The following is a 24,048-nucleotide window of genomic DNA, read 5'->3' as shown; positions in this document are numbered from 1 at the left end:
GTTTAATCATTCAACTACAAATACAACTTCAAAGCACTAAGATTTCATTCAATGATACACATGCTAATGCTAAGTCTAAACCATACATTGTGCATTATTCAATGAGATGCCATATTCAACTGTACAAGAGAGCATGTACATTGCTTCAAAAAGCATTCTAAATCACTATAGGTTCCAGCAATAAAGCTTCTCGCTAAAGTTGCAATAATTGAGGTGAATCTGCCAATTCAACCTCTTCCATCCATTTGGTATTCGTTGGTGAATAGTTCTTGAACTTCAGCAAAAATCTTCTTATAACTCTACCTTTCACTTTCCTATCCTTATGTGCCAGGATCTGCTCAGGAACTAGAATCTCATCTAATTCTTCTACTTCAGGCTATTCCTCTTGAACCATATCTTCTGGCACTTCACCAATAAAAGGCCTCAATAGACTCACATGGAATGCATTATCAATTTTCCAATTCTCTAGCAAATTCAGCCTACCTGGCACGTCATTGATCTTCTCTAAGACTTGAAAAGTGCCATAGTACCGCATAATCAGCTTTGGAAACAAGCGTTCCTTGCCCTTCTGTTTTCTCAAACGTGCCCTTTCAAAACGCAATAAGACCCAATCATCCTCTTTGAACAAGAGTTTCCAACGATGACTATCAGTAGCTCTTTTCTGTTTAGCTTGTGACTTTCCTAAGGCATACTTGACCTTTCATATGCTTCTTCCCAATCTTTTACAAAACGATCTGCTTCAAAAATGTTATCTTTTGTCTGCAAAATGGGAGGTAGTTTCCTTCCACCTTCCATAATCTCAAAAGGTGCTTTGCCAGTAGATGAGTGCAGTGTATTATTGTATGCATACTCAACCAATGGTAAGCAGTGTTCCCAAGAAGTCTTATGATCTAAAACATAACACTTCAATAGATCTAAAACAGTCGAATTTGCTTCTTCAGACTATCCATCAGTTTGTGGATGGAAAGAAGATGAATATTTCAGCATAATGCCCATGTTTTCAAACAATGCTTTGCAAAACAAGCTAGTCATTCTTGAGTCTCTATCACTGACAATTGACTGTGGCATTCCATGGTACTTGAAGATATTATGCATTGTGAGAGTGGAGGTAGGATCGAAGTTCAGCATAGAAAACAATAGACAGTAGAGAGTGAAGCACGACACCCAATGCAATAGTCTGAAAGTACAAGGTACAACCCTTAAACCTTAGGGTTGTAGGGGGGTGTTCACACCCGAACACGGTAAGTGCCCGTAAGTGTGTGTTATAAGCACATACAAAATAATATCATAAGTCTGGGGGAAAAAACCTCTCCTACGGAGAGTAATAAGTGCCCCAGTGTCCTACTGATCACCACACTCCGATGTGAGCGTAGCCGTAAGTGAGGCGTGAGTGAAATACCCAACAAACCCCCCTGGAGTGAAGAGTAATTAAGTGTACAAGGATCATCCGCCACCAAAGGAGATCAAATTTAAAGCATAGCGAAATGCTTCAAATTTCTCACGAGAAAGAGCTTTGGTGAAGATATCTGCCACATTACTGGTGGTAAGACAATAGACAAGGCTAATATCACATGCATGTAGCCTCTCTCTGACAAAGTGATAATGTATCTCAATGTGTTTCCTCCGTGCATGAAACACTGGGTTCCGTGCCACTGCAATGGCACTCTGACTGTCAGTGAACAAAGGAGTAGGCTCCGTAACAGATACATCCAGATCAGCAAGCAAGCGTCTAATCCATACGCATTCAACTGTGGTAGTGAAAGCTGCCTTGTATTCAACTTCACATGACGATATGGCAACAGTGGACTGTTACTTGCTAAGCCAAGATATGCAAGACGAGCCAAGAAAGAAACAATTGCCACTAGTAGAGTGACGTGAATCATAATCACCAGCCTAATCAGAATCACTGTAAGCATGTAACTGCAGTGGTCCCCCCTTGGCATAAAGCAATCCAAGAGATCTGGTACCTTGCAAGTAACGGAAGACACGCTTAACAGCTTGCCAATGTGACATGCGTGGCTGATGCATATATCTGCTCAGGGCTGAAACTCCAAACTATATGTCTGGCCTAGTGTTGCATAATTAAATAAGACATCCAACTGCTGGAGCATATGTGTGTATATCAAACAAATCACTGTCATCATGTAATGACAGTTTAAGTCCAGGTTCCATTGATGTACAAACTGGCTTGCAATCCTGTGAGCCAAACTTCTCAAGAAGTTTACCAATGTATCTTGACTATGATAACCCAATACCTCTAGCAGCATGTATGAACTGAATGCCCAAATAATAATGCAAAGACCCCAAGTCTGACATGTCAAAAGTTTGCTGCAAATTTTGTTTAAATGCTAAAATCTGATCAGCATGTATCCCTGTGAGCAAGAGATCATCAACATAAAGACAAATGATCAGCATGGATCCCCCCTCTTTATATACATAAAGGGTGGACTCAGATGAGCTGTTTATGAACCCTTGGCTGAGCAACAAAGCATCTATCTTTGCATACCAAGCTCTAGGAGCTTGTTTCAAACCATACAAAGCTTTTTTCAGCTTGCATACCAAGTGTTCCAAGCCCTCAACTGCAAAACCAATGGGTTGATGTACATATACTTCCTCATGAAGTTCCCCATGTAAAAATGCAGTTTTAATATCCAACTGATGCACAGTCCATCCATAATGAGCAGCCAAAGCAACCATAGACCTGCTGGTCCTCATACGGGAGGTAGGAGCAAATGTCTCCTCATAGTCAATGCCTTTTTTCTGTGCATAGCCTTTAGCTACAAGCCTTGCCTTGTATTTGTCAATGGATCCATCTGCATTCCATTTCAGCTTGCAGACCCATTTTGTTCCAATAGCTTTCTTCCCAAATGGCAAAGACACCAAATCCCATGTTTGATTTTTAGTGATAGAATCCAATTCAGCTTTCATTGCTGCCATCCAATGCACACTCTGTTGTGCATCCTCAAAACTTTCAAGCTCCTCTTCATCAAGGGTGCGTGCTGCCATAACAAACTCCATGGTATGTGCAATATCATGCATACGAGCTTGCCTTCTAGTACAACCAGCCATGGGTGCATCCAGATGACCATCTTTCATAGTCTGTAAATACCATCTAGGCATTTGTCTTGCCTCCTAACTGTGCATAAGCTCTTGCTGAATTTCAGTTTCAGCACTTTGTTGAATATTCAGATCAGCCAATGACTGATTTTCTGCATTTTCCAAAGGAGTAGCTGGCTGAACATTGAGTTCACTTGCTGAAACTCCAACTGAATCACCAAATGTAATGGGCAGCAGCCCTTCAAATACATCACGGGCAGCCTGATATGTATCTAAACCAGGCAGGGACAATTCTGATTTTTCATCAAATAGTACATCCCTACTGACAAACACCTTTTTAGAAACAGGATCATAGTTTGTAGCCTTTGCTCTCACTGCTATATCCCATAAAAATGCATTTAACAGCCTTGTTATCCAACTTTTTCCTAAGTACCTTTGGAATACGTGCATATGCAAGGCACCCAAAGGTACAAAAATGTCCAATAGAAGATTTCCAGCTGTTCCAAGCTTCAAAAGGTGTAATTTTCTTCAATGCTTTGGTGGGGCATCTGTTCAAAACATGGCAAGCACACATGACGGCTTCCATCCAAAAACTGTGAGACAAGCTCTTTGCCTTCAGCATACATCTGGCCATCTCCATGAGTGACCGATTTTTTCTCTCTGCAACCCCATTCTGCTGTGGAGTATAAGCAGTAGTGTACTAATGAACAATGCCCTTCTACCTCAAAAAAGAATTCAGCATAGAGGACATGTATTCCCCCCCTCGGTCCGAACGGAGATTCTTAATTTTACAACCAAACTGGTTTTCAACAAGTGCAATAAAAGCCAAGAATGCATCATACACTTCTGACTTTTTGACCAAAGAGTAGACCCAGCAAAAGCGAGTAAAGTCATCAATAAAAGTCACAAAATAGTAACATCCTCCCAATGACTTTGTCTGCATAGGCCCACGTACATCTGAATGCACTAACTGCAACCTGGTTGTTGCTCTAAAAGCAACATCACAGGGAAACGAAAAACGATGCATTTTTCCCAAAATACATCATTTGCACAAGTACTCAAGTACTCAAGAGGTCTCTCCAGTAGAGGTAATCCATCTAGCATATGCGTACGCTGTAAGAGCATCAAGCTATCAAAGTTCACATGCCCCATCCTAGCATGCCATAACTCTGCTTGTATCATAGCAGGAGTCAGAGTGGATGTCAAATACACTGACTGATCTACTGAAAGAGCATCCAACTCATATAATCCATGATATAAAGTATCTGTCAAGACCAAAGTCGTATGTTCTTTGTCTCTCACCATGCATCTGTCATCATCAAATGTGACCTGCAATCCACAACGTACCAAAGAAGAGATAGAGAGCAAATTCTTCTTTATGCCTGGCACAAATAAAGTATCCTGTAGGTGGAGAATAGAGCCATCAATGGCTGTGAGCACAATCTCCCCAATACCTCTAACAGGGTATGATGTATTGTTGGCACACTGTACAGACTTGCCAACTGGAGCTGCATGAACAGATGCAAATAAATCTCTGCGAGATGTAATATGCCTAGAAGCACCACTATCAAAAAACCAAGTGCCTGCATCCTTGGTAGAGCTAAATGCTCGATCTGCCCAAGAGGTGTCATAACTGCATGTGTAAAAACAATAGTCCCTGTCTCCAACAAAGAGCTTAGCACATGCATGTATATGGCCAGTGTCTAATTTTGATCATCTAATTTTTTAAAAAAATAATTTTAAAGTGATTTTTAAATTATTTTTATTTTTTACAAATATTAATGGGATTAAAATCCCCCCTTGATGTTGATGTCGAGAACATCATGATCATTATCGTGTTAGCAGATATGTCAATGCATGGCTGAGTCTGTGCATGTCAGTGGACTAGGGTATCAGGATATTATCATGATTATTAAGGTATTTTTCCTGGCATTTTATGATAGTCATTTTAGTATTTATTGCTGACCAACCTGACATGATTTAAGGCATCATTTTTGCCTATTTATTCAAGCTTCTCCTTCACATTATGATCATTCATTACCTAACTGATTCAAATGGAGGGAGAGGACCAAGTGTCAGTGCCTTCACAACCGGTGACCCACATTGGTTCTATACTATCTCATATCTTGGTATATGGATTCCATTTTCCAAGTATCTCTTTGCTTCTAAGTTCCTTGTACAGTGTTTTTTTCTTTTGCAGTCATTCTCTTTCTCTTTTCTTTGTGTCTTGTATACAATAGTCTATTACCGCAATTTTCCACACGCTTCCATCACTGCATTCTCTTCTAACATGTCGGTTGCTTGCAACGGTGATATTTATAGCCACCAAGGATCAGCCCTACAGCAAGTGACAATAGTTTGAAGCCCCCCAAGAGCAGATGGCAGCAGCCCAAAGTCCTTCTGGTGCAGATGATAGCATATAGGATGAGATAGCAATCTTTCTAATGGTCCTAAGCTGTAGGTGGACGCTTCCATGGCTGTTTGAGCAAGGCAACAATTGCTTTTCAGCGTTTCTCACGATAAAACTCTGAAATTTTTCTCTACAGCATTCTCTTTCATCCCCCTGCCATCTCTCAAGTTATCTCAGCATTTTCCAACAATATCAACCATCAAAGAAAAAGATTTGATCAATCTCTACTATAAACCCTAATTTACAGTAAAAACTAGGGTTTTGACAGCTGTCTCAAGATGCGTGCTCAAAATTGAGAACGTAGGACTTGAATTTCAATAGCTAAATTTGAGGAATTTCAAGGAGATTCAAGAGGCTAGCCAACCAACATTAAATTTGCGACTGAATTTGTCTTTAAAGAAGCAGAGTGAAGGCTAATCCCCAAGTAAACCAACGGGCAAATTGGCTTAGAGGCTTTTTGGTCAGTTTTGACAGCAAGAGGCACTTGGATTAGCAAAGGAGATCAAAGGATCTTAATTGTACTTCTTCCATTTGCAATATGAGAGAAAGAAATACCACAAGGGACACCGATTTTGGAGCCAATAGAGTGTTCAATGTCCAAGATTAAAGTGGTAACATTTGCATTTTCAGTTTATGTGAATTTATGCTTGTTGTAATTAGTATTAAATCTGGTTATTTACAACTCTATCCGAGAAAGAAGGTTGGTTTTATGGTTCCATTGCTGAGATACCACTCAATCCCTTGATTTGGTGGGCCTGAGGCACTTGATTGCAAGCCAAAGCTTTGTATTAGCGCTGATTTTTGCTCTCAACTGAAAAATTACAGTAATATGACTTCATACAATGAGATACAATCAAGCAGTGATGATGCCTCTCAGTATGGGTACTCACATGGGAAAGAAGAAAATGTAATGTCTAATCTTGGACACAGCTCAAACCATGGACAGCAAGCTGAAAATGTTTTTGTTGGGCAAGGATGTAAGGCCTTCAAGGCATAATGAGACTGATGACCAACAAAGTGGAGAGGAATTTGATGACCAATTTAAAGATCAACTAAGAACAACAACTGAAATGTTTATGCAATTGGCAAGTAATCCTTGGTTCATGCACTTTTTGACCCCCTTAAAGAAAAGCAATAAAGGCAGCTTCGAGACAACAAGATGCATCAAAGGAAGATCCAATAGAATAGCATGATGTTTCGAATGTAAATAGTGAGCATAAGCAAATGATGCCAATGGGGCAATTGATACATATGCAAGGCCAACTTGGAAGTGCCAACCCAATGTTTTTTTCGGGCAGCAAGGCATGCATGCAATGATGGGGCAGCCAGGTTACTTTAGTGGTGGTACTAGTTTTCATACTATGGTAGGTCAAGGACCGCATACAAGGATGTATGACACTACTCCTTATGGTATGTAGCAACCAATGCATGGTAGAATGGCTGGTAATGTGCATAACCCCATGTATAACAATGTTGGCATGATGTCAAGGCACAAAGTGGCAAGTTTGGCAATGCATATATGTAGTCCACTGTGTTTGGGACTCATGGTATTAACGTTGGTCATGCAAATGCTCCGTATAGTGTTAGTCATGCGGAAAAATGCAGATACTAATATATGCAATATATGGGAAAATGTATCTTGGTATAGTTGCTAGTATGCAAATTCCCATGCACGGTCAGATTGCAATGGTCCAAAGTATGGAAACAATAATGTTTCCTAATGCATTTGGTGCTCCTAGCATGTTAGATATACATGAAGGGCTAGTCAACTAGATGCAATGTTGCATATTAGTTTGAGTTGGCATTGCAGCAATGTGAAAGTACAAAGCATCACAATGCTTAAGGGGAAGAAAGGCCTACAATCTAGTGGAGGTTTCAAGGCAAGTAAAGTTAGAGGTAAAGTTTCCATATGCTTCTTGGTGAAACTTCAACATTGTTTCACCAATAGATGCATAGTGGATGGAAGAGGATGGCTTGATAGACCATCCTCAATTGTTGCAACTTTACCAAGATGTCTTTCAATTAGAGCCAACTTTGGTTCGAGCTCAGTTAGTGTTGGGTGTAAAGTCCCTTCATCTCCGTGTAAAGTTATACGAGTGAGAACACACCCTAATTTGTACCCTTACATATAAATACATTTTATTCTTTGTGCACCGTAACTAATCCAGTACACTCATGTTGGGATTCACTCTCTCTCACACTCAACATTGCTGCTCCACTCCTGACTCGCACTTTCATTGAACACTTATCCCTTCAAACTTGCATCAGAGTTGCGGCTAAAGTGTACACACTTCTGGAAGTCTGTGCCAATCAGAATTCAACTTGTTCGCACGAAGAAACGTCAGCTTCAGTCACGTGTGTATCCTGACAAACAAGCAACAAGTTAGAAACCCTAAATCTGTGCAGGCGACAATTCCCAAGTTGCAAGTGATTGTTTCCAGGTCAGGGTGGACCAAGCAACATCTCACAGCAGCTGGAGGCCATCAATTTTGATGCCCAACAATCAACAGGACCCAATCGACAGCTCGTGACAATGCCCGCCAGTGTGAGGGGGACCCAGGCAGCAATTTGTAACAACGCCCGACAGTCAGGCGATAGCTCATTTGACTTTCTTATGTGACTTGGCACACTTATATAGGCCCCGGTTCACGCATGGAAGAACAGCTAAGAATTTTTCAAAAATTTCATGGTTGAAATTTGGGGCTTTTTCCAAATTTGATGTTGTTCATCCATAACAATGAAATTTGACTCGGACATTGCAAAAACAGTGTACATTGGCTCTGAAAATTTTGGGGCTTTTCATGTATCAGTGAAATTTTGCTCAATTGAGTTAAATTTATTAACATTGGTGCACATTTGGAGCTAAGAAATTGGAGCTTTTGCAAAATTTTGTGAAATTTTGCTAAATTTGCTCGTTTTATGCTCTCGGGAACATATATTAATGCAATTGGGGCAAATTGGTCAATGAAATTTTAGGGCTCTTACTGAAATTTGTGGCTTTTGGCAAAATTGATGTGTACAATGCATTTTGGGGACATTGCTAAAGCAATCTTTGTGATATAAGCAGTGAAATTTGAGTCTTTTATCTCTCACTTGTGAAATTCTGGAGAAATTGCAAAGAATTCTTGGTGTTTTTTTTTTGTGAATACATCACAAGTTGATTTGAGCAAATATATATGCAATAAACATGTCATGCAGCTCCTATTGAGTTAAAGTATTACTGAATATTCATGGTGCAGCAATCTTAGAGATCATTTGCAGATCTGGGATTGTTGCAGAAGCATTTTTGGCGGCATTGCTGAAGTGGGAGTCACCTAGCAATGATGTATGCATTGTCATGTATGCTGAAATTTCAGTTATGTTGCTGAAAGTCATTCCCTCTACTGCTGTACTTATATTTGGGCATTGTCGGTAATACAGTGACATGAAATCTTCCTCTTATTTCCTGAAATTTTGGGCTGAAATTAGCTCAGTATTCAGCCTAGTATCTGCTGTCATAAATTACAGCATTGGTACTTGGCACTTTTTGCTGAAAAATGGCCACTAATGCTTCTAGCAGCAGTGATACTAAATCCCTCCTTGAATCAAGAGGTTTGATAGCACTGGTTTTGATCTATAGAAGGATAGGATACAAGGCATTTTGTTTCTCAAAAACTGTGGTGATGCTCTCTTGGAAACTAAGCCTGCAGCTATGGTAGATGAGGATTGGGCTGGACTCAACGAGAAGGCCATTGCATACATTAAAATGATTGTATCTGATGATGTACTTAGAAACATTCAGTGTCTTGATACAACTTATGCTGTAGGGGAAAAGTTAATGGATACTTATGAAAATACAACCCCAGTAAATCAAGTGCATCTCATGCACAAACTTATGGGCATGGAGTTGGATGAGTCTAAGCCCGCCTCTGAGCATTTGAGTGCTTCCATAGGGACTTTGAGTTAGTTGCAAGACTCTGGTCTACAACCCTTCAATGATAAACTAAAAGCTAATTTCTTATTGATGACTTTACCTGATAGTTGGGAGGCTTTGATTGTTTCACTTGGCAACAACACTGCTTTAACCTTTGATGGTGTTAGAGACTCTATCCTCGATGAGGAGATCAGAAGAAAGTCCAATGGAGAAAGCAATGGTTCAGCCTATCGTCTTAGAGGTAGGTCAAAGAAAAGAGGTGATGCAGCAAATAAAGGTAAAAGTAGAAGTAAAAGCAAGGGCAAACAGCAGGATGTTACTTGCTATCAGTGTGGATGTAAAGGGTACAAAAAGCCGAAGTGCTGATACTACAAGCAAGAGCAAGAAAGAAAGAAACAGTAGGGAAAGAAAAAGATGATGACAACTCTCCCTCAAAAGAAGTTGCAAAGACAAATGTTGCATCTAGTGTGGCCATTGAAGAGCTCTCTGACACTAGAGAGATACTTGTTGCAGTCCCATGCAATGTAGATACTATGGCAACAGCAAGTGATATACACATCACCAAAAAGCACGTAATTGATGCCTTGCTTTCAGCTCATGATGGGTTGTCCCAATCTTGGATAGTGGACAGCGGTGCCTCTTTTCATGTTACTTCCTCTCTGGAGTCATTTTCTGAATACACTGCAGGTTGCCTATGCAATGTTTACTTGGATAACAACTATGTATGTGAGATAGAGGGTGTAGGTACCATTCACTTCGTCCTTGAAAATGGCCAAGAGTTGATTCTACACGATGTCAGATATGTACCTGGCATAAAGAAAAGTCTACTGTTAGTTGGGTAGCTTGATACAAGAGGGTATTTTAATACCTTTGGTGGTGGATCTTGGAAGGTCCACAAAGGCTCTATGCTGATTATTAAAGGCAGCAAAAAGGGGTCTTTATACTATTTGCATTGTAAAGCATTACCTAAGTTCTTGGCTATTGCTGAAATTCATTCACACATGGAACTTTGGCACAAAACACTTAGCCATATGAGCCAAAAGGATCTTCAGATTCTCTCCTCTTTGGGGAGATTTGATGTAAAAGGCTCTAGTCTCGAATTTAGTAATAATTGCATATATGGAAAACATGTGAAGTCTCCTTATTACTCTGGTATCATTAAGAAGTCCAATGCTCTTGATTTAGTACACTCTGATGTGTGCACTATGCTTGTTATTTCATATGGGTTCACTTTTATTGATGATTTCAGTAGAAAGTCATGGGTATATGTGTTAAAGAGCAAAAAGAAAGTCATGGATACCTTTAAAAGGTTTCATGCTTTTGTTACCATACAAAGAGGACTTAAGTCAAAAGCTATAAGAATGGATAATGGGGGTGAGTATGTTTCTAATGAGTTCAAAAAGTTTAGTGAGATGCATGGCATTAAAAGGGAGATGACAACTCCTTACAATCTTGCATCAAATGGCATGGCTGAAAGATATAATTGCACACACTATGAGAGAGTCCAATGCAAGGTGTCCACAGCTAATCTCTCATAGTAGTTCTCAGGAGAGGCGAGGCTCTTAAAACTGCTGTTCATATATGCAATCGCTCTCCAAATCGTGCATTGAAAAATGGCATTCCTAAAGAGGTTTGGTCTAGCAAACCTACTTCATATGACCATTTGCATGTCTTTGGTTGTGATGCCTTTGTGTATGTACCTTTAGAACAAAGGACCAAACTAGACATGAAATCCATTAAGAGCATCTTCATGGGATATGGAGATGAAGGAGAGATGGGTTATAGAGTTTGGCTTCCTCATAACAAGAAGATTGTACGTAGCCGAGACGTAGTATTTAATGAACCAAAGTTGCTAAAACATGCTACATAATGTGATCTTGATAAAAAGAATGTCAAATTTCAACATAAACAACCAGCCATCCAACAACCATTAGCTGAAGATTCTATTCCTTTTGATACTGAAAATGAGCAACAACCCATTGTGCTACAGCCAAAAGATAAAGGACAACAAATAGATGCACATGATGGAATAGAACAACAAGAAAAACATACTGAAAATAGGTTGCAGTAGCAAGAAAATACTAAAAATCAGCAACCTGCTAATGATGTGCACGTACCTAAGGATGTACACCCATTGCCTAACAATGCAGATCATTGGGTAAGAAGGTCTACACATGTCAAAAGATAGCCACAGAGGTTTCAACCATCTTTGGATTGCATTTTGTTGACTGATGAGGGTGATCCTCTAACATTTAGAGAGGCACAGTCACATGAAAACAAGAGAAAGTGGGAGCTGGCTATGCACGAAGAGATGAAGTCTCTATATGCAAATAACACTTGGAAGCTTGTACCTTTGCCCAAGGATAGGAAAGCTATCCCTAATAAATGGGTTTACAAAGTGAAATGTATTGATGGGAAGCCCAAGTACAAGGCACGGTTGGTTGCTAAGGGCCATACACAAAATGAATGTATAGACTTCCAAGAGGTTTTTTCACCAATGGTAAAGATGACTACACTCCATGTTTTGTTTGCTCTCACCGTATCCTTGGATTTAGAGTTGGATCAGATCGATGTGAAGACTGTTTTTCTTTACGGTAATCTGGATGAAGAGCTGTACATGAAACAACCGGAAGGCTTTGCCATCCCAAGGAAAGAGCATTTAGTTTGTAAACTAAAATGCAGCTTATATGGGCTGAAACAAGCCCCTAGACAATGGTACAAAAAGTTTGATACATTCATGCTCAACCATGAATTTAAACGCAGTCATACAGATCACTACTTATATACTAAAAAGGCTGATGATGGAAGTCTTACTGTGCTGGCCTTATACATGGATGACATGCTAATTGCAAGAAAGCATGAGTTGAATGCTCTTAAAAGGTAGCTAAGTTCAACCTTCTCTATGAAAGATTTGGAGACAGCTAAACACATTTTGGGCATGTACATTAAAAGAGATAGAGAACAGCACTTGTTTCTCTCACAAGACAAGTACATTAGTAAAGTACTTGACAGGTTTAATATGGCTGATGCTAAGCTTCTTAGTGTGCCTTTACCACCACATACAAAGCTTAGCAAAGTTGATTGCCCAAAGGATGATGCAGCTAATGCTATGAAGGGCATACCTTATGCATCAGCTTGTGGATCTTTTATGTATGCTATGGTTGCAACTCGACCTAACATTGCTCATGCAATGGAAGTTGTTAGCAGATTCATATCTAACCCTAGCAAGCCACATGGAAAGCGGTGAAATGTATTTTTAGATACTTAAAAGAGACACAAGAGAAGTGTATAGGGAAGTGTATATGCTATGGAAAGGGTACACTAGAGTTGCAAGTATTCTATGAATTTGGACATGGCAAGAGATCTTGACACTAGGAAATCTACCAGTGGGTATGTCTTTACTTTGGCTGGTGGGGGCTATCTCTTGGTGTTCAAGGTTGCAGAAAATTGTGGCATTGCATACTACAAAGGCTGAATATATTTCAGCCACATAAGCTTCTAAGCAAGCTATTTGGCTTCGCCATCTAGTCAAGGACTTTGGTCTTTCTTCACGTACTACAATGCTTGGTTGTTGATGCCAAGAGACATATTCCACGGTGGATTCTGTGATTATATTTATTTGCTGAGACTCATACACAAGGAGGATTCCTTGTGCAAGAAGTTGCGGGGACGCCTATTCTTTTTGAGCGTCAGATTAATTGAATGTGCACGTGGGTGATTCCGTAAAATACATATTAAATTAATGGACGTTTACAAGTTTAGAGTATGCACTCAAATTAAATTAAGGTTCGGACAGAGTTCCAACCTATTTAATTATTTTGTAGCTAAAGATTGCTAGGTATTCACTTTTGTTGGGTTTTATTTAATTATTTTCTAACAATTGTGAATGCTTCAGTTGATGTGTAGAGCAGGCCACGATGGTGTTGGGTAGCACCAAGCAATGACGTGAATCCAAATGACTAGAAGAATTACTATTTTTGATGGGTGTATGTCTTATCACTAAAGGCATGGCGCCAATATTTATTCAAGAGCGATTATTTATTAAAGCGCTTAACAAAACATTTATTATCTTGTATGCGCATAGGCGCTCGGTTAAATATTTCATTATTTGATATTTGTATTTGGGCATAGCCCGACTTTTGGACACCCAAACACCTTACTCTATATTTGGGCAAAAGCAAACACAAAAACAAAAGCATGCTATTTGTAAAGTGGGCTATTTTTTAGCTTAAAGATAAATAAATCTATAAATACATGCCTTGTGAAGTGCTCACACAAGGCATAGAGAGAGATTGCACCCAATTTGTCTTTTTGTCTCATGTCGTACAAATTCCCTTTTACTTTTTACTTGCAATTATGAAGATTTGTAGAGTTCTTTATTCTTGGGGATCTTCCGACATTCACTACGTACGCATACAGCATCTGATTTGCGCACCTGTTGTGATAGCCAGAGCGCAGTATGTCTAGCTAAGAATGCTAGGTTCCATGCACGTACCAAACACATAGATGTTCAATACCACTTTATTCGACAGATCTTGGAAGATGGTCTTGTCACTCTGACTAAGATCAAAATCCAAGATAACCCTACACATGTTCTCACTAAGAGTCTTACAAAGACTCAACATGAGTATTGCATCCAATTAGTGGAAGTTGGTTAGCTTAAAGGTACCACTTCAGGCCTTTAAGTAGGAGGTTGTTGGGTATAAAGTCCCTTCGTCTCCGTGTAAAGTTATAAGGGTGTGAACACACCCTTATTTGTACCCTAACATACAAATACATTTTATTCTTTGTCTACCATAACAAATTTGGTACACTCATATTGGGATTCACTCTCTCTCACACTCAACATTGTTGCTCCAATTTTGACTCGCACTTCCATTGCACACTCATCCCTTCAGTTAGGTTCAACAAAGTAGGGGTCTAGAGCATTGCCTGATGCTCAAGGGGAAGATAGCACTTCCACTCCTCTAGTTGTGGACAGCTCTTATATGTAGTGAACCTTAGACGTATTCAACAGGCATCCAAAGTACTATGTTGACAGTATGTTTGCCATGAGGTTACTACTCAATGTACTAGTCACTATGAGATGTATGCAGATGAGTATGGTTGTTACCGCGGCTCTAAGACTATACTTTTGCATCAATTTGGGATCAGTTCATAATTGGTTGGGGATGAGCTTTTGCCTCTGTTTGAGATTAAATTCTAATCAGTTTCTGCTCAATTTCTTATCACTTTGAGAGCCATTTATGGTCACTTTTGGGATCAGTTTTACATTGATTTGTGTATCAGTTTCTAATTAGATTTTGTGATCAGTTTGAGGTCATATTTGTAGAATTTTGTGATCAGTTTCCAGATCAGCAAGCAATCAATTTATGCTCGGTTTTCAATGGTTTACAGTTGGTTCCATGGACAGCAGCATGTTAGTAGATGCCATTGACAATTTCAACCATGGTTTAGCTCAGTTTTCAATGGTTTACAGCTAGTTCCAAGGACAAAAGCATATTAATAAATGCCATTGACAGTTTCAACCATGGTTTATGCTAAGAATATCCTTTACTGTGGTTCTAAAGTCAGAACTATTGAGAAACATGAGTTATGGATGAAGGGGTTACTAGCAACAATTCTAGACTAATTTTCAGTTTTATATTATGTGTATGCTAGCTGGAAATTTTTAGCAAATTTGGACCATATGGCATGGTTGGACAGCAGTGGTCAATGTTGTGATTGTGATGCCTTATGGAAATTCTAGTGCAATATGCTTTTCCTTGCACAATGCAGTGCAATTGAGAACGATTGCAAAGATTTCAAGAAGGTGGTATGTCATGAGGACATCAAACTTTATTGCTTTGCTTGGCATTTGATTAAAAGTTAATCAAGTGTGCTAATATCACTCGCACATGTGCAGTGCAAGCTAATTATTTCACGGTGTGGGACCTAAGACCCCAAGATATCAATTGGCGCTGAAAGCAAAAGTGGTAATAAGTTATGCCTGACATGTATTAGGTGGTATATAGTGTCAAATTTGGGCCTATACCAATTTATTGGCTACTAATGTTAGTGGTAACATTAGAGACTAGGCATTAATTGATTAATTAATGCCAATTTAAAGGTCAATAACTACTCACGGATACTTGGAAGACAAATTGGCCTAGTCAATTTAATTATTAGCTAGTGAAATTAATTTTTTGAGCACTAGAATAATTACTTAATTAATTTTCAGAATTAATATTTTGAAAATTAATTTGCTAAGTTGGATAATATTGGAAAATGAAATTAAAAAACTGCCACTTGGCAAAACTTGCCCATGTAAGTGGAAGAAACATTTTTTGGGGATGGTGGAGTCTATTTTACCCATTGTGAGAGAAAGAGGCTATTAGAGACTAAGGAGAGGCTGTTGATGTGATTTGCAGCCACCAAGGACCAGTCCTACAACAAGTGACAACAGTTTGGATCCCTCTAGGAGTAAGTGACAACAGCCCAAGGTCCTTCTGGTGCAGATGACAACATATAGGATGGGGCAACAGTCTTCCTGGTGGTCCTAAGTTGTAGATGACTGCTTCCATGGCTGTTTGAGCAACGTTTCTCACAATGAAACTCTAAAACTTCTCTCTCTACAACATTCTATCTCATCCCCCAACCATCTCTCGAGTTATCTCAACATTTTCCAGCAGTTTGAGTCATCAAAGGAAGAGATCAATCTCTTCTGTAACCCCTAATTTTAAGCAAAAATTAGGGTTTTGACAGCCGCCTCAAGATGCATGCTCAAATTTGAGGGCCTAGGACTTAAATTCCAGCTGCTGAAATTAAGGAATTTCAAGGAGATTCAAGAGGCCAGCCAGTAAACATCAGATTTGGAGCTGAATTTGTCTTTAAAGGAGCAGAGTGAAGGCCAATCCCCAAGCAAACCAACGGGCAAATTGTTTTGGAAACTTGTTGGTCAATTTTGACAACAAGAGGCACTTGGATTAGCAAAGGAGATCAAAGGATCTCAGTTGTGCTCCTTCCATTTGCAATATAAGATAAAGAACACAAGAAGCGCCAATTTTGGAGCCAATAAGGTGTCCAATTTCCAAGATTAAAGTGGTAATATTTGCATTTTTAGTTTACGTGAATTTTATGCTTGCTGTAATTAGTGTTAAATCTGATTATCTACCACCCTATCCGAGAAGGAAGGCTGGTTTCACGTGACGTGGCTTGTACGTGTCTTGAGAGTCCTCGATAGTCATGCGTGAGGCAGCGTCAAATTTGATGACGTGGTAAACCTGGCAGCAAGTTGAAGACATGGCTGTCAGAGTGCAATGATGCGGAAGCGTAGGACAAAGACTGAGAGAGACTGAACACAAAGAGAAGAGAGAGAGAGAAAAGGAGACGGTGTAAACGCAGAAAATCTGCAATGTAGTATGCTGTATAAGAGTGCAGAAATATACACGGGGGCATAGGATATATCTGCGTGTGTCTCCGACTTGATGACCTCGATCTCCGTCAGCCCGAGCACAGTCTGTCTCAGCCGACATATCTCAAGATCAAAATCTGAATAATGAATATCCTGGAGTGTGCCACAAACTGGCTATAAATAGCCAAAAAATAGGAAATCCCAAGCACCAGGTTGGCTGCATTAAATGCAGCCGATTGCAGTAAAATTGTCCGACTGCAGCAGCTGACGTGGCGTCAGTACTGTACTGACATGGCACTGCCATACCCTGCTGACGTGTTCAACTGCCTCTCCAGGGGATGACTCTACCTCTAACACCCCCTCTTAGATCCTGGACGAGACATCAGACGAAGGGATCTGGAATGCTGACAAAGGAAAGCCTAGGGAAGCGCCTTTGTGAACAAATCTGCAAGATTATCCTCCGTCTTGCAGTACTCCATATCAATGGTCCCATCCAAAAGCTTCTCCCGAATGAAGTGATATTGGATCTCAATGTGCTTCGCCCGGGCATGGAATACAGGATTCCGCACCAAGGCAATGCAACTCTCATTGCCGCACCGCAGATGAGTAGGATGAGTCTGGGGGTAGCCAACCTCCTCCAACAATCTCCGAAGCCACACAACCTCACATGTGGTGGAAAACGCAGCCCGATACTCCGCCTCAATAGAAGAAAGGGCTACCGTGGGCTGCTTCTTGCTACTCCGAGAGATAACACCTGTACCCAAGGTAAAACAATAGCCTGTAGTAGACCGTCCGTGGTCCCCATCGCCAGCCCAATCTATGTCACTCCAACCTGCAATAACCAAATCTGAAGCATCTGTACCTGCTAGATAAGAAATCCCTAAGTCAGAGGTCCCCCTCAAATACCGAAGAATCCTTAGGGCAGCCTGCCAATGCACCTCTTTGGGTTTAGTCATGAACCCCGCCAAAAGACCCACATCAAAACAAAGGTCAACACGAGTGTTGAGAAGCCAAAGCAAGGACCCAATCAATTGACAATAGCAGAAAGCATCCGTCACGGGAGAATCTGAGTGTGAAGTGGCCTTCCAATTCGGATCCATAGTAGTAATGGGCCTACAAGTCTCCATCTCAAAAGTCACCAAAAGCTCCTCAATGTACCTCTACTAAGAGATGAAAATCCCCCTCTGAGACTAATAAATCTCGTGACCCAAGAAGAAATGAAGAAGCCCCAAATCCGTCATCTCGAACGTCTAATGTAAAGCTATCTTAGTCTCTCGAACCTTCTATACATGATCCCCTGTTAGAATCAAATCATCAACATACAACACAAACAACATACGACCAACCGCGGAAGTGTGCACATAAAGTTGCGGATCGGCCTTGGAGCGCCCATATCCCAACTTCGAATGAAGAAACGAGTTGATCTTCTCGTTCCATGCACGCGGAGCCTGCTTGAGACCGTACAAGGCCTTCTTCAACCTGTAAACTTTCCCAACCGAGGATCCAAAGCCAGGAGGCTACTCAACATAGATCTCCTCTTGCAATTCACCATTCAAAAAGGCCGACTTCACATCCAACTGATAGACAGGCCATCTCCTATAGCCAGCCAAGGCAAGAACAACTCGAATAGTCACCATACGAGCAGTGGGGGCAAAAGTATCATGGAAACCAATGCCTAGGCACTGAGCAAAACCTTTAGCAACAAGGCGAGCCTTGTGCTTGTCCAAAGAGCCATCGCTAAGGTACTTAGTCTTGAAGACCCACTTGACACCAATCACCTTCTTATGAGAGGGACGAGGCACGAGACCAAGTGTCATTCCTCTCAATAGCCTCCAACTCGACTTTCATAGCCTTCCGTCAATGGTCAAACTGCAAAGCCTCCTTCACTGAAGTGGGCTCATGATCCTCCATAACACAGGTCATCAAACAATAGTTAGAGCAAACAAGCTCCGTAGAATGTGCATGGTTCCTCTGTGACCTCCGCGGTCCATCCTGCAATTCCCACTCCTCAAGGGCACCCTCGATCCTTGAATCGCGAAGTGTGTCACGGGCCCAACGAGGAGGAGGCCGTGCCTCTCCCCACTCTTCCCGTCACTCTCCATCTACTGAAGACTCGGGAACATCCACCGGCGGAAGCTTTTCAGGGGTGGCCGGTGGAAGTGAAGACTCAAAATCAGAAGAATAATCCCTATCAAAAGACTCTAGCTCCAAAGGAACTCTCTTGAGAGCCCAACTCTCCCTTGGATCTCCAAGAACGGGGTGCTCCTCACCCCCCTCTGTGGCCAGAACTTCCACGAACCACACATCTCGTCTCGTATAGACATCCCGCTTGACGGGATCAAATAGGCGATAACCTTGGAACTAGGAGCTGTAGCCAATAAAAACTTGTCGTCGAGAAGCCGCCTCGAACTTGTCACGCTACGTCTTCGAGATGTGCACATAAGCATCACACCCAAAGATCCTGAATAAGAGACATCAGGCTTAGTCCCAAAGTAAGCCTCAAAAGGAGTCATCCTGTCAGCGGCCAAAGTGGGAGATCGATTGAGGATATGAACTACAGTAGCCACTGCCTCGACCCACAGAAACTGAGATGTCTGTCAGTGCTCCATCATGGTGCGTGCTATCTCAATTACACTTCTATTCTTCCGCTTCAAAAATGCCATTCTCTTGAGGAGTATTGGTATTAGCAAACTCCTGGTGAATGCCCCTATTTGTACAAAAACTAGCAGACTCATTAGACATAAATTCACCGCCCTTGTCTGACGCAAAGTCTTCACTTGCCGGCCAGATCAGTTCTCCTCAAAGAGAAGCCAATCCTTAAAGTGAGAGAAAGCCTCCGACTTCAAAGTCAAGAAATAGGCCCAAGTCATCCTGCCGTAGTCATCTACGATCAACATGAAGTACAAGCTCCCCTTCATGGACTCGGTCCTCGTCGGGCCACAAAGATCCGTAGATACAAGCTCCATGGGTAAAGTAGACCGCCTTGAAGCTTTGTTGGGAATTGCATCCCGATACAATTTCCCACAAATGCAGGAGACACATGGCTGATGGCTCACCACTCGAAGAAGACTTATTCACGGACAAGGTCCGCATTTGCACCTCCAAAGAAACCCTCTTCATCAGGGTCATCCGGTTATACATCTGGTCAAGCTCCAGCCATATCTCTCGAGCCACCGTCAAGTGCTCGATGTAAGCTATCACGGCTGTAGTGCAAGACAAAAAAAAAAGAAAGAATCCTAGCATTTAATTTGTCCCAAAGAGACTGTTGGTCAACTTCGCACGAGCATTGGAAGAGAGTTTGGACTCATCTACCACCGAGGGTCGGTTGATCTCCTCCAACACAAGCTCCTCCAAATCATAAGACTCCAAGATGGCCAACATCATCACCCGCCAGATGCGGTAATTGTCACCATCAAGCTTCTGATCTGATGGAAGAGTGGGTAGGACAGGCACCTTCCTGTCCATGATCGCCTGGAAAACTCCAAATCAGCCTCTGTAGACATGTTAACCTACAATGCCTCCACAAATGCAAAATCAGTCCGCCTCTGACTGTGTAAACATAGCCTTCTAGGGTTGTTGCCTCCGCTGCCCAAACCTTCTTCACCCACCGGAGACGATGAAAAAGTAAAATCTGCAATGGAAGGCCTAAAACGCAGTCTTTCTGCCCTTCAAACAGCAATAACCTGTAGCAAATTCACCAATTAGACTCCTTTCCTACACGCCCACACTCGCTTCAACCTTAATCCAATGCAAAACCCTCCCACTCGCCCTCGAATGCTGGAAACGCAGCCTTGTGTCGCGCTGAAATTTCCTTCAGATAGGTTCAGCACTCAATCAATCCGTCTTCACCGCTTCGACACCATGTCAGAGTGCAGCGATGCGGAAGCGCAGGACAAAGACTAAGAGAGAGTGAACACAAAGAGACGAGAGAGAGAGAGAGAGAAAAGGAGATAGTGTAAACGCAGAAAATCTGCAGTATAGTATGTTGTATAAGAGTGCAGAAATATACACGGGGGCAGAGGATATATCTGTGTGTGTCTTCGACTTGATGACCTCGATCTCCGTCAGCCTGAGCACAGTCTGTCTCAACCAACAGATCTCAAGATCAAAATCTGAATAATGAATACCCTGGAGTGTGCCACAAACTTGCTATAAATAGCCAAAAAATAGGAAATCCCCAGCACCAGGTCGGCTGCATTAAATGCAGCCAATTGCAGTAAACATGTCCAACTACAGCAGATGACGCAACGTTCGTACTGTGCTAACGTGGCACTGCCGTACTGTGCTAGCGTGGCACTGCAGTACCCTGCTGACGTGTCCGACTACCTGTCCAGGGGATGACTCTATCTCTAACAGTGGTGTGTAGCTGGGCAATACCGTAGGCCAGTGATGATGACGGGCCTAGTGTGGCGACAAGGCTAGTCAATGATAGAGGGCAACACAATAGGCTAGTGAGGATGACAAGTTTGGTGTGGTGATAGGGCTTGACCGATAATAGTGGAAGCTAGTCGCCTCCCTCTTCTTCTTCTTCTTCTTCTTGAGCTAGGCAAAGAGTACTAACAACCACCAGCACTCACAACAGTGACTGGAGAGAACACAAACAAAGAGGTTGCAACTGCAATTGGGTGCTAAATACAAGGCATGCTACGAGTAGTTGTGAACTCTTGTTGCAGAGACAATAAAGAAGACTATACTCAAAAGATATCAGATCTATTGCTCTGATACCACTGTTGGATATGGAGTTCGCGTGTGTGACCTGTAGGCTATTCCTGATGGAACCCCAAAGGGGAGAGAGAGAGAGAGACACTATTGCAAGTACACACAAACTGAAAGATAGATTAATAGTAATAAGTGAGATATGAGATATGATAGTACCAACGAATAGAGCATCAATATATAGGCCAAGGTATCCACCTACACCTTTGAACCTCATTTAATACTAAGAGGTGTAAAAGGTGTTTGCACCTAAACACGCACTTTTACATACAATAATGTGTTTTCACATACGAGGATAAATAAATCTAACGTCTTCATTGTATTCAGCTTTCCTTCATTGTTCAGTCAGATTTCTCTTATCTTCTTGCTTTTTCTTCTCCTCTCCTTTTCTCTCCATGTTTGTGATTCTCTTCCGTTGCGCAATCTCACAAACATAACCTACCATTGCCGTTTCTTTAGTAGGCCTACAAGCTACTTGTGTGGTTGCCCAAGAGTTAATATAGTTGAGCAAATGGCTTCCACAAGTTCATTTTCCACAAAGACAAATGACTATGCTTTGTGTGACAACCAAAGCTGCTCAGCTATTACCAAGAACCCAATGTTTCTCCTCACACGAAGGCACATCAAGGTCTCATATCATCTTGTTCAAGAGTGCATCCTTCATAGTGAGCTGAAGCAATACATGCACTACAAACAATACATGCACATCTCTTCACAAAGGCTCTTCCATCCCTTTGATTCTTACAAGCTTAGACTCCTCGGGCATTCAAACACGTCTAAGCTCTGAAGTGAATGTTAGCAACATAATCAAGAGGATGGTTGAGTATGTCTCAGCACATGTGTCTTCAAGTAGAGTACCTACAAAAGAGCAACTCCACCTATAAGACTCTATTGAACATAAAGAATCTTAGATCACTCCATTTTCCAAATGAAGGCAAGGTCACTATCCATCTTCACCCAAGTGTTGACAAGATTCTCATCCCACTTGATGTTGAACTTCTAAATAATAAGTTTCTTTGCCATCACCACTTGTTCCTTCATGGTAAGGGAGATTTGAAAACATATTGAGCCTGCAGTGTAGGCCCCCCAAACCCCTATTACTAGCACTAAGTGAGAGCACCTTCACTTTGAAGGCTCAAGATGCTTGTAAGAGGGAATATGGGATGCTCATACATCTCACAACTCCCACTTGTTGAGGACAAGATGGAGAAAGAAGAAAAGAGTATGAAACATGCCAAGGGGAAGTAAGCACTTCCATTTGCCATGGAACGATCCTCCATGCACCAGAGTGATGAGAAATAGGAAAACAAAAAGAGAAACAAAAACCGGAACAAATGAAAACAACAAAATTTTGGAGTTTTGAAGAATTTCAAGTGACGATATGGATGAGAGAGTTTAAAAAACGAAAATGGCAATATTGAAACCACAAAGAAAATGAAGTTTCAGGGAGTTTGTAGTAACTATGCCATGCACATAAAGAAGGGAGGGAACCTCTTAAACTGTGTTGCATGTCTCTAACTGCTAGGTGTTCATGAGCCGATACCCAACCTTCACTCCACACTCCTGATGTCAAGTGACCTCCGTGTGAAGTTAGGAGACCATCAAATGTGAAGAAGTCATTTGGCTTTGTAGAAGAATGAGCTATTAACAACGGACCACCTCCTCCATGCATGTCTTCACTTGCAACACAAGCCTTTCATAGCAAGCCATTCCACTCTTAGGAATCATTTATCAATCATCCTAAACCTAAATGCAAGTAAAGGAGAGAATGAAGCTATGGTGAGTTAAGACGCGACAAAGTTATGAAGACATGGTTAATGTAATCAAGGCTGGATCAAAATAGAGTGTTGGAGATGAAAGACTGGATGATTGAGAAGCACAAAAGCCTAGCTCTTTTATTCACATTGTCTGCCTTCTATAGGCTTTATACAAAACATAAGTTCAAGAAAGATTCCACCTAGAATACCTCCACCTCAGAGTTGGCAAAACATTGCAGTCCTCACATCAAAGAAAGATGCTGAACAAAACTATGACTTTCATTTCCAAAATAGTCGCAAGAAACTGGCAAGCTGACATGTAAACTGGAGCAACGTTTCCATCTACAATTAACTACAGCATTTGCCTATGCCATCATCTCCAGTCTTTCAATGATATCATAGACCTCAATACCTGCCATTGTGAAATTCGTCAATGCAGCCTTGCTAGATCCTGTCCGCTCCAAGTCTTCAAGACCTACACAAGTTTAAATGCTTTCAGTTGCAGAGACAAGTTGTGATGCGCAGGTGGCATATACAACTGTGAAATTAAGTTTTCCTTACAATAAAGATAAACCAGAAACTTTAAGTGATGCTGCTAATGTATCCAGGATCAAAAAACAGATAAGCAAACATTGTCCAGCCTTACCACTATGAAGAACTGTCTCACTCCAAAATTTGCTCTTTCCTTTCAGATTGAACAACGATAGAACAGATGATGACCAAGATTTGGCCCGCCTTCCTCCTTTATCCCCAGAATCAGCATTGATGACCTTAATTTAACAAAGAAAGAAACATAAAAATA

At 41.2% G+C, this 24,048-nt stretch overlaps 1 protein-coding gene across 2 annotated transcripts in view; it reads right to left on the bottom strand.

Annotated features, from left to right (window-relative positions):
* Nucleotides 1–24,048, bottom strand: part of LOC148023454 (uncharacterized) — a 198,657-nt gene that overhangs the window by 138,212 nt on the left and 36,397 nt on the right. For both annotated transcript variants that reach the window (XM_087696424.1, XM_087696423.1), the window contains exons 2-3: nt 23,893–24,016; nt 23,659–23,721 (exon numbers count right to left, since the gene is read on the bottom strand). In XM_087696424.1, coding sequence (XP_087552550.1) covers nt 23,659–23,721; nt 23,893–24,016 — 187 coding nt within the window. The remainder of the gene's footprint in view (nt 1–23,658; nt 23,722–23,892; nt 24,017–24,048) is intronic.

This window comes from Lygodium microphyllum, chromosome 16, assembly GCF_053477565.2.
Source record: "Lygodium microphyllum isolate KBCC chromosome 16, Lygodium_microphyllum_v1.1.10, whole genome shotgun sequence".
NCBI classification, from domain to species: Eukaryota; Viridiplantae; Streptophyta; class Polypodiopsida; order Schizaeales; family Lygodiaceae; genus Lygodium; species Lygodium microphyllum.
Note: the sequence above shows the minus strand (reverse complement) of the source record. Positions and strands in the feature narration are given on the sequence as shown.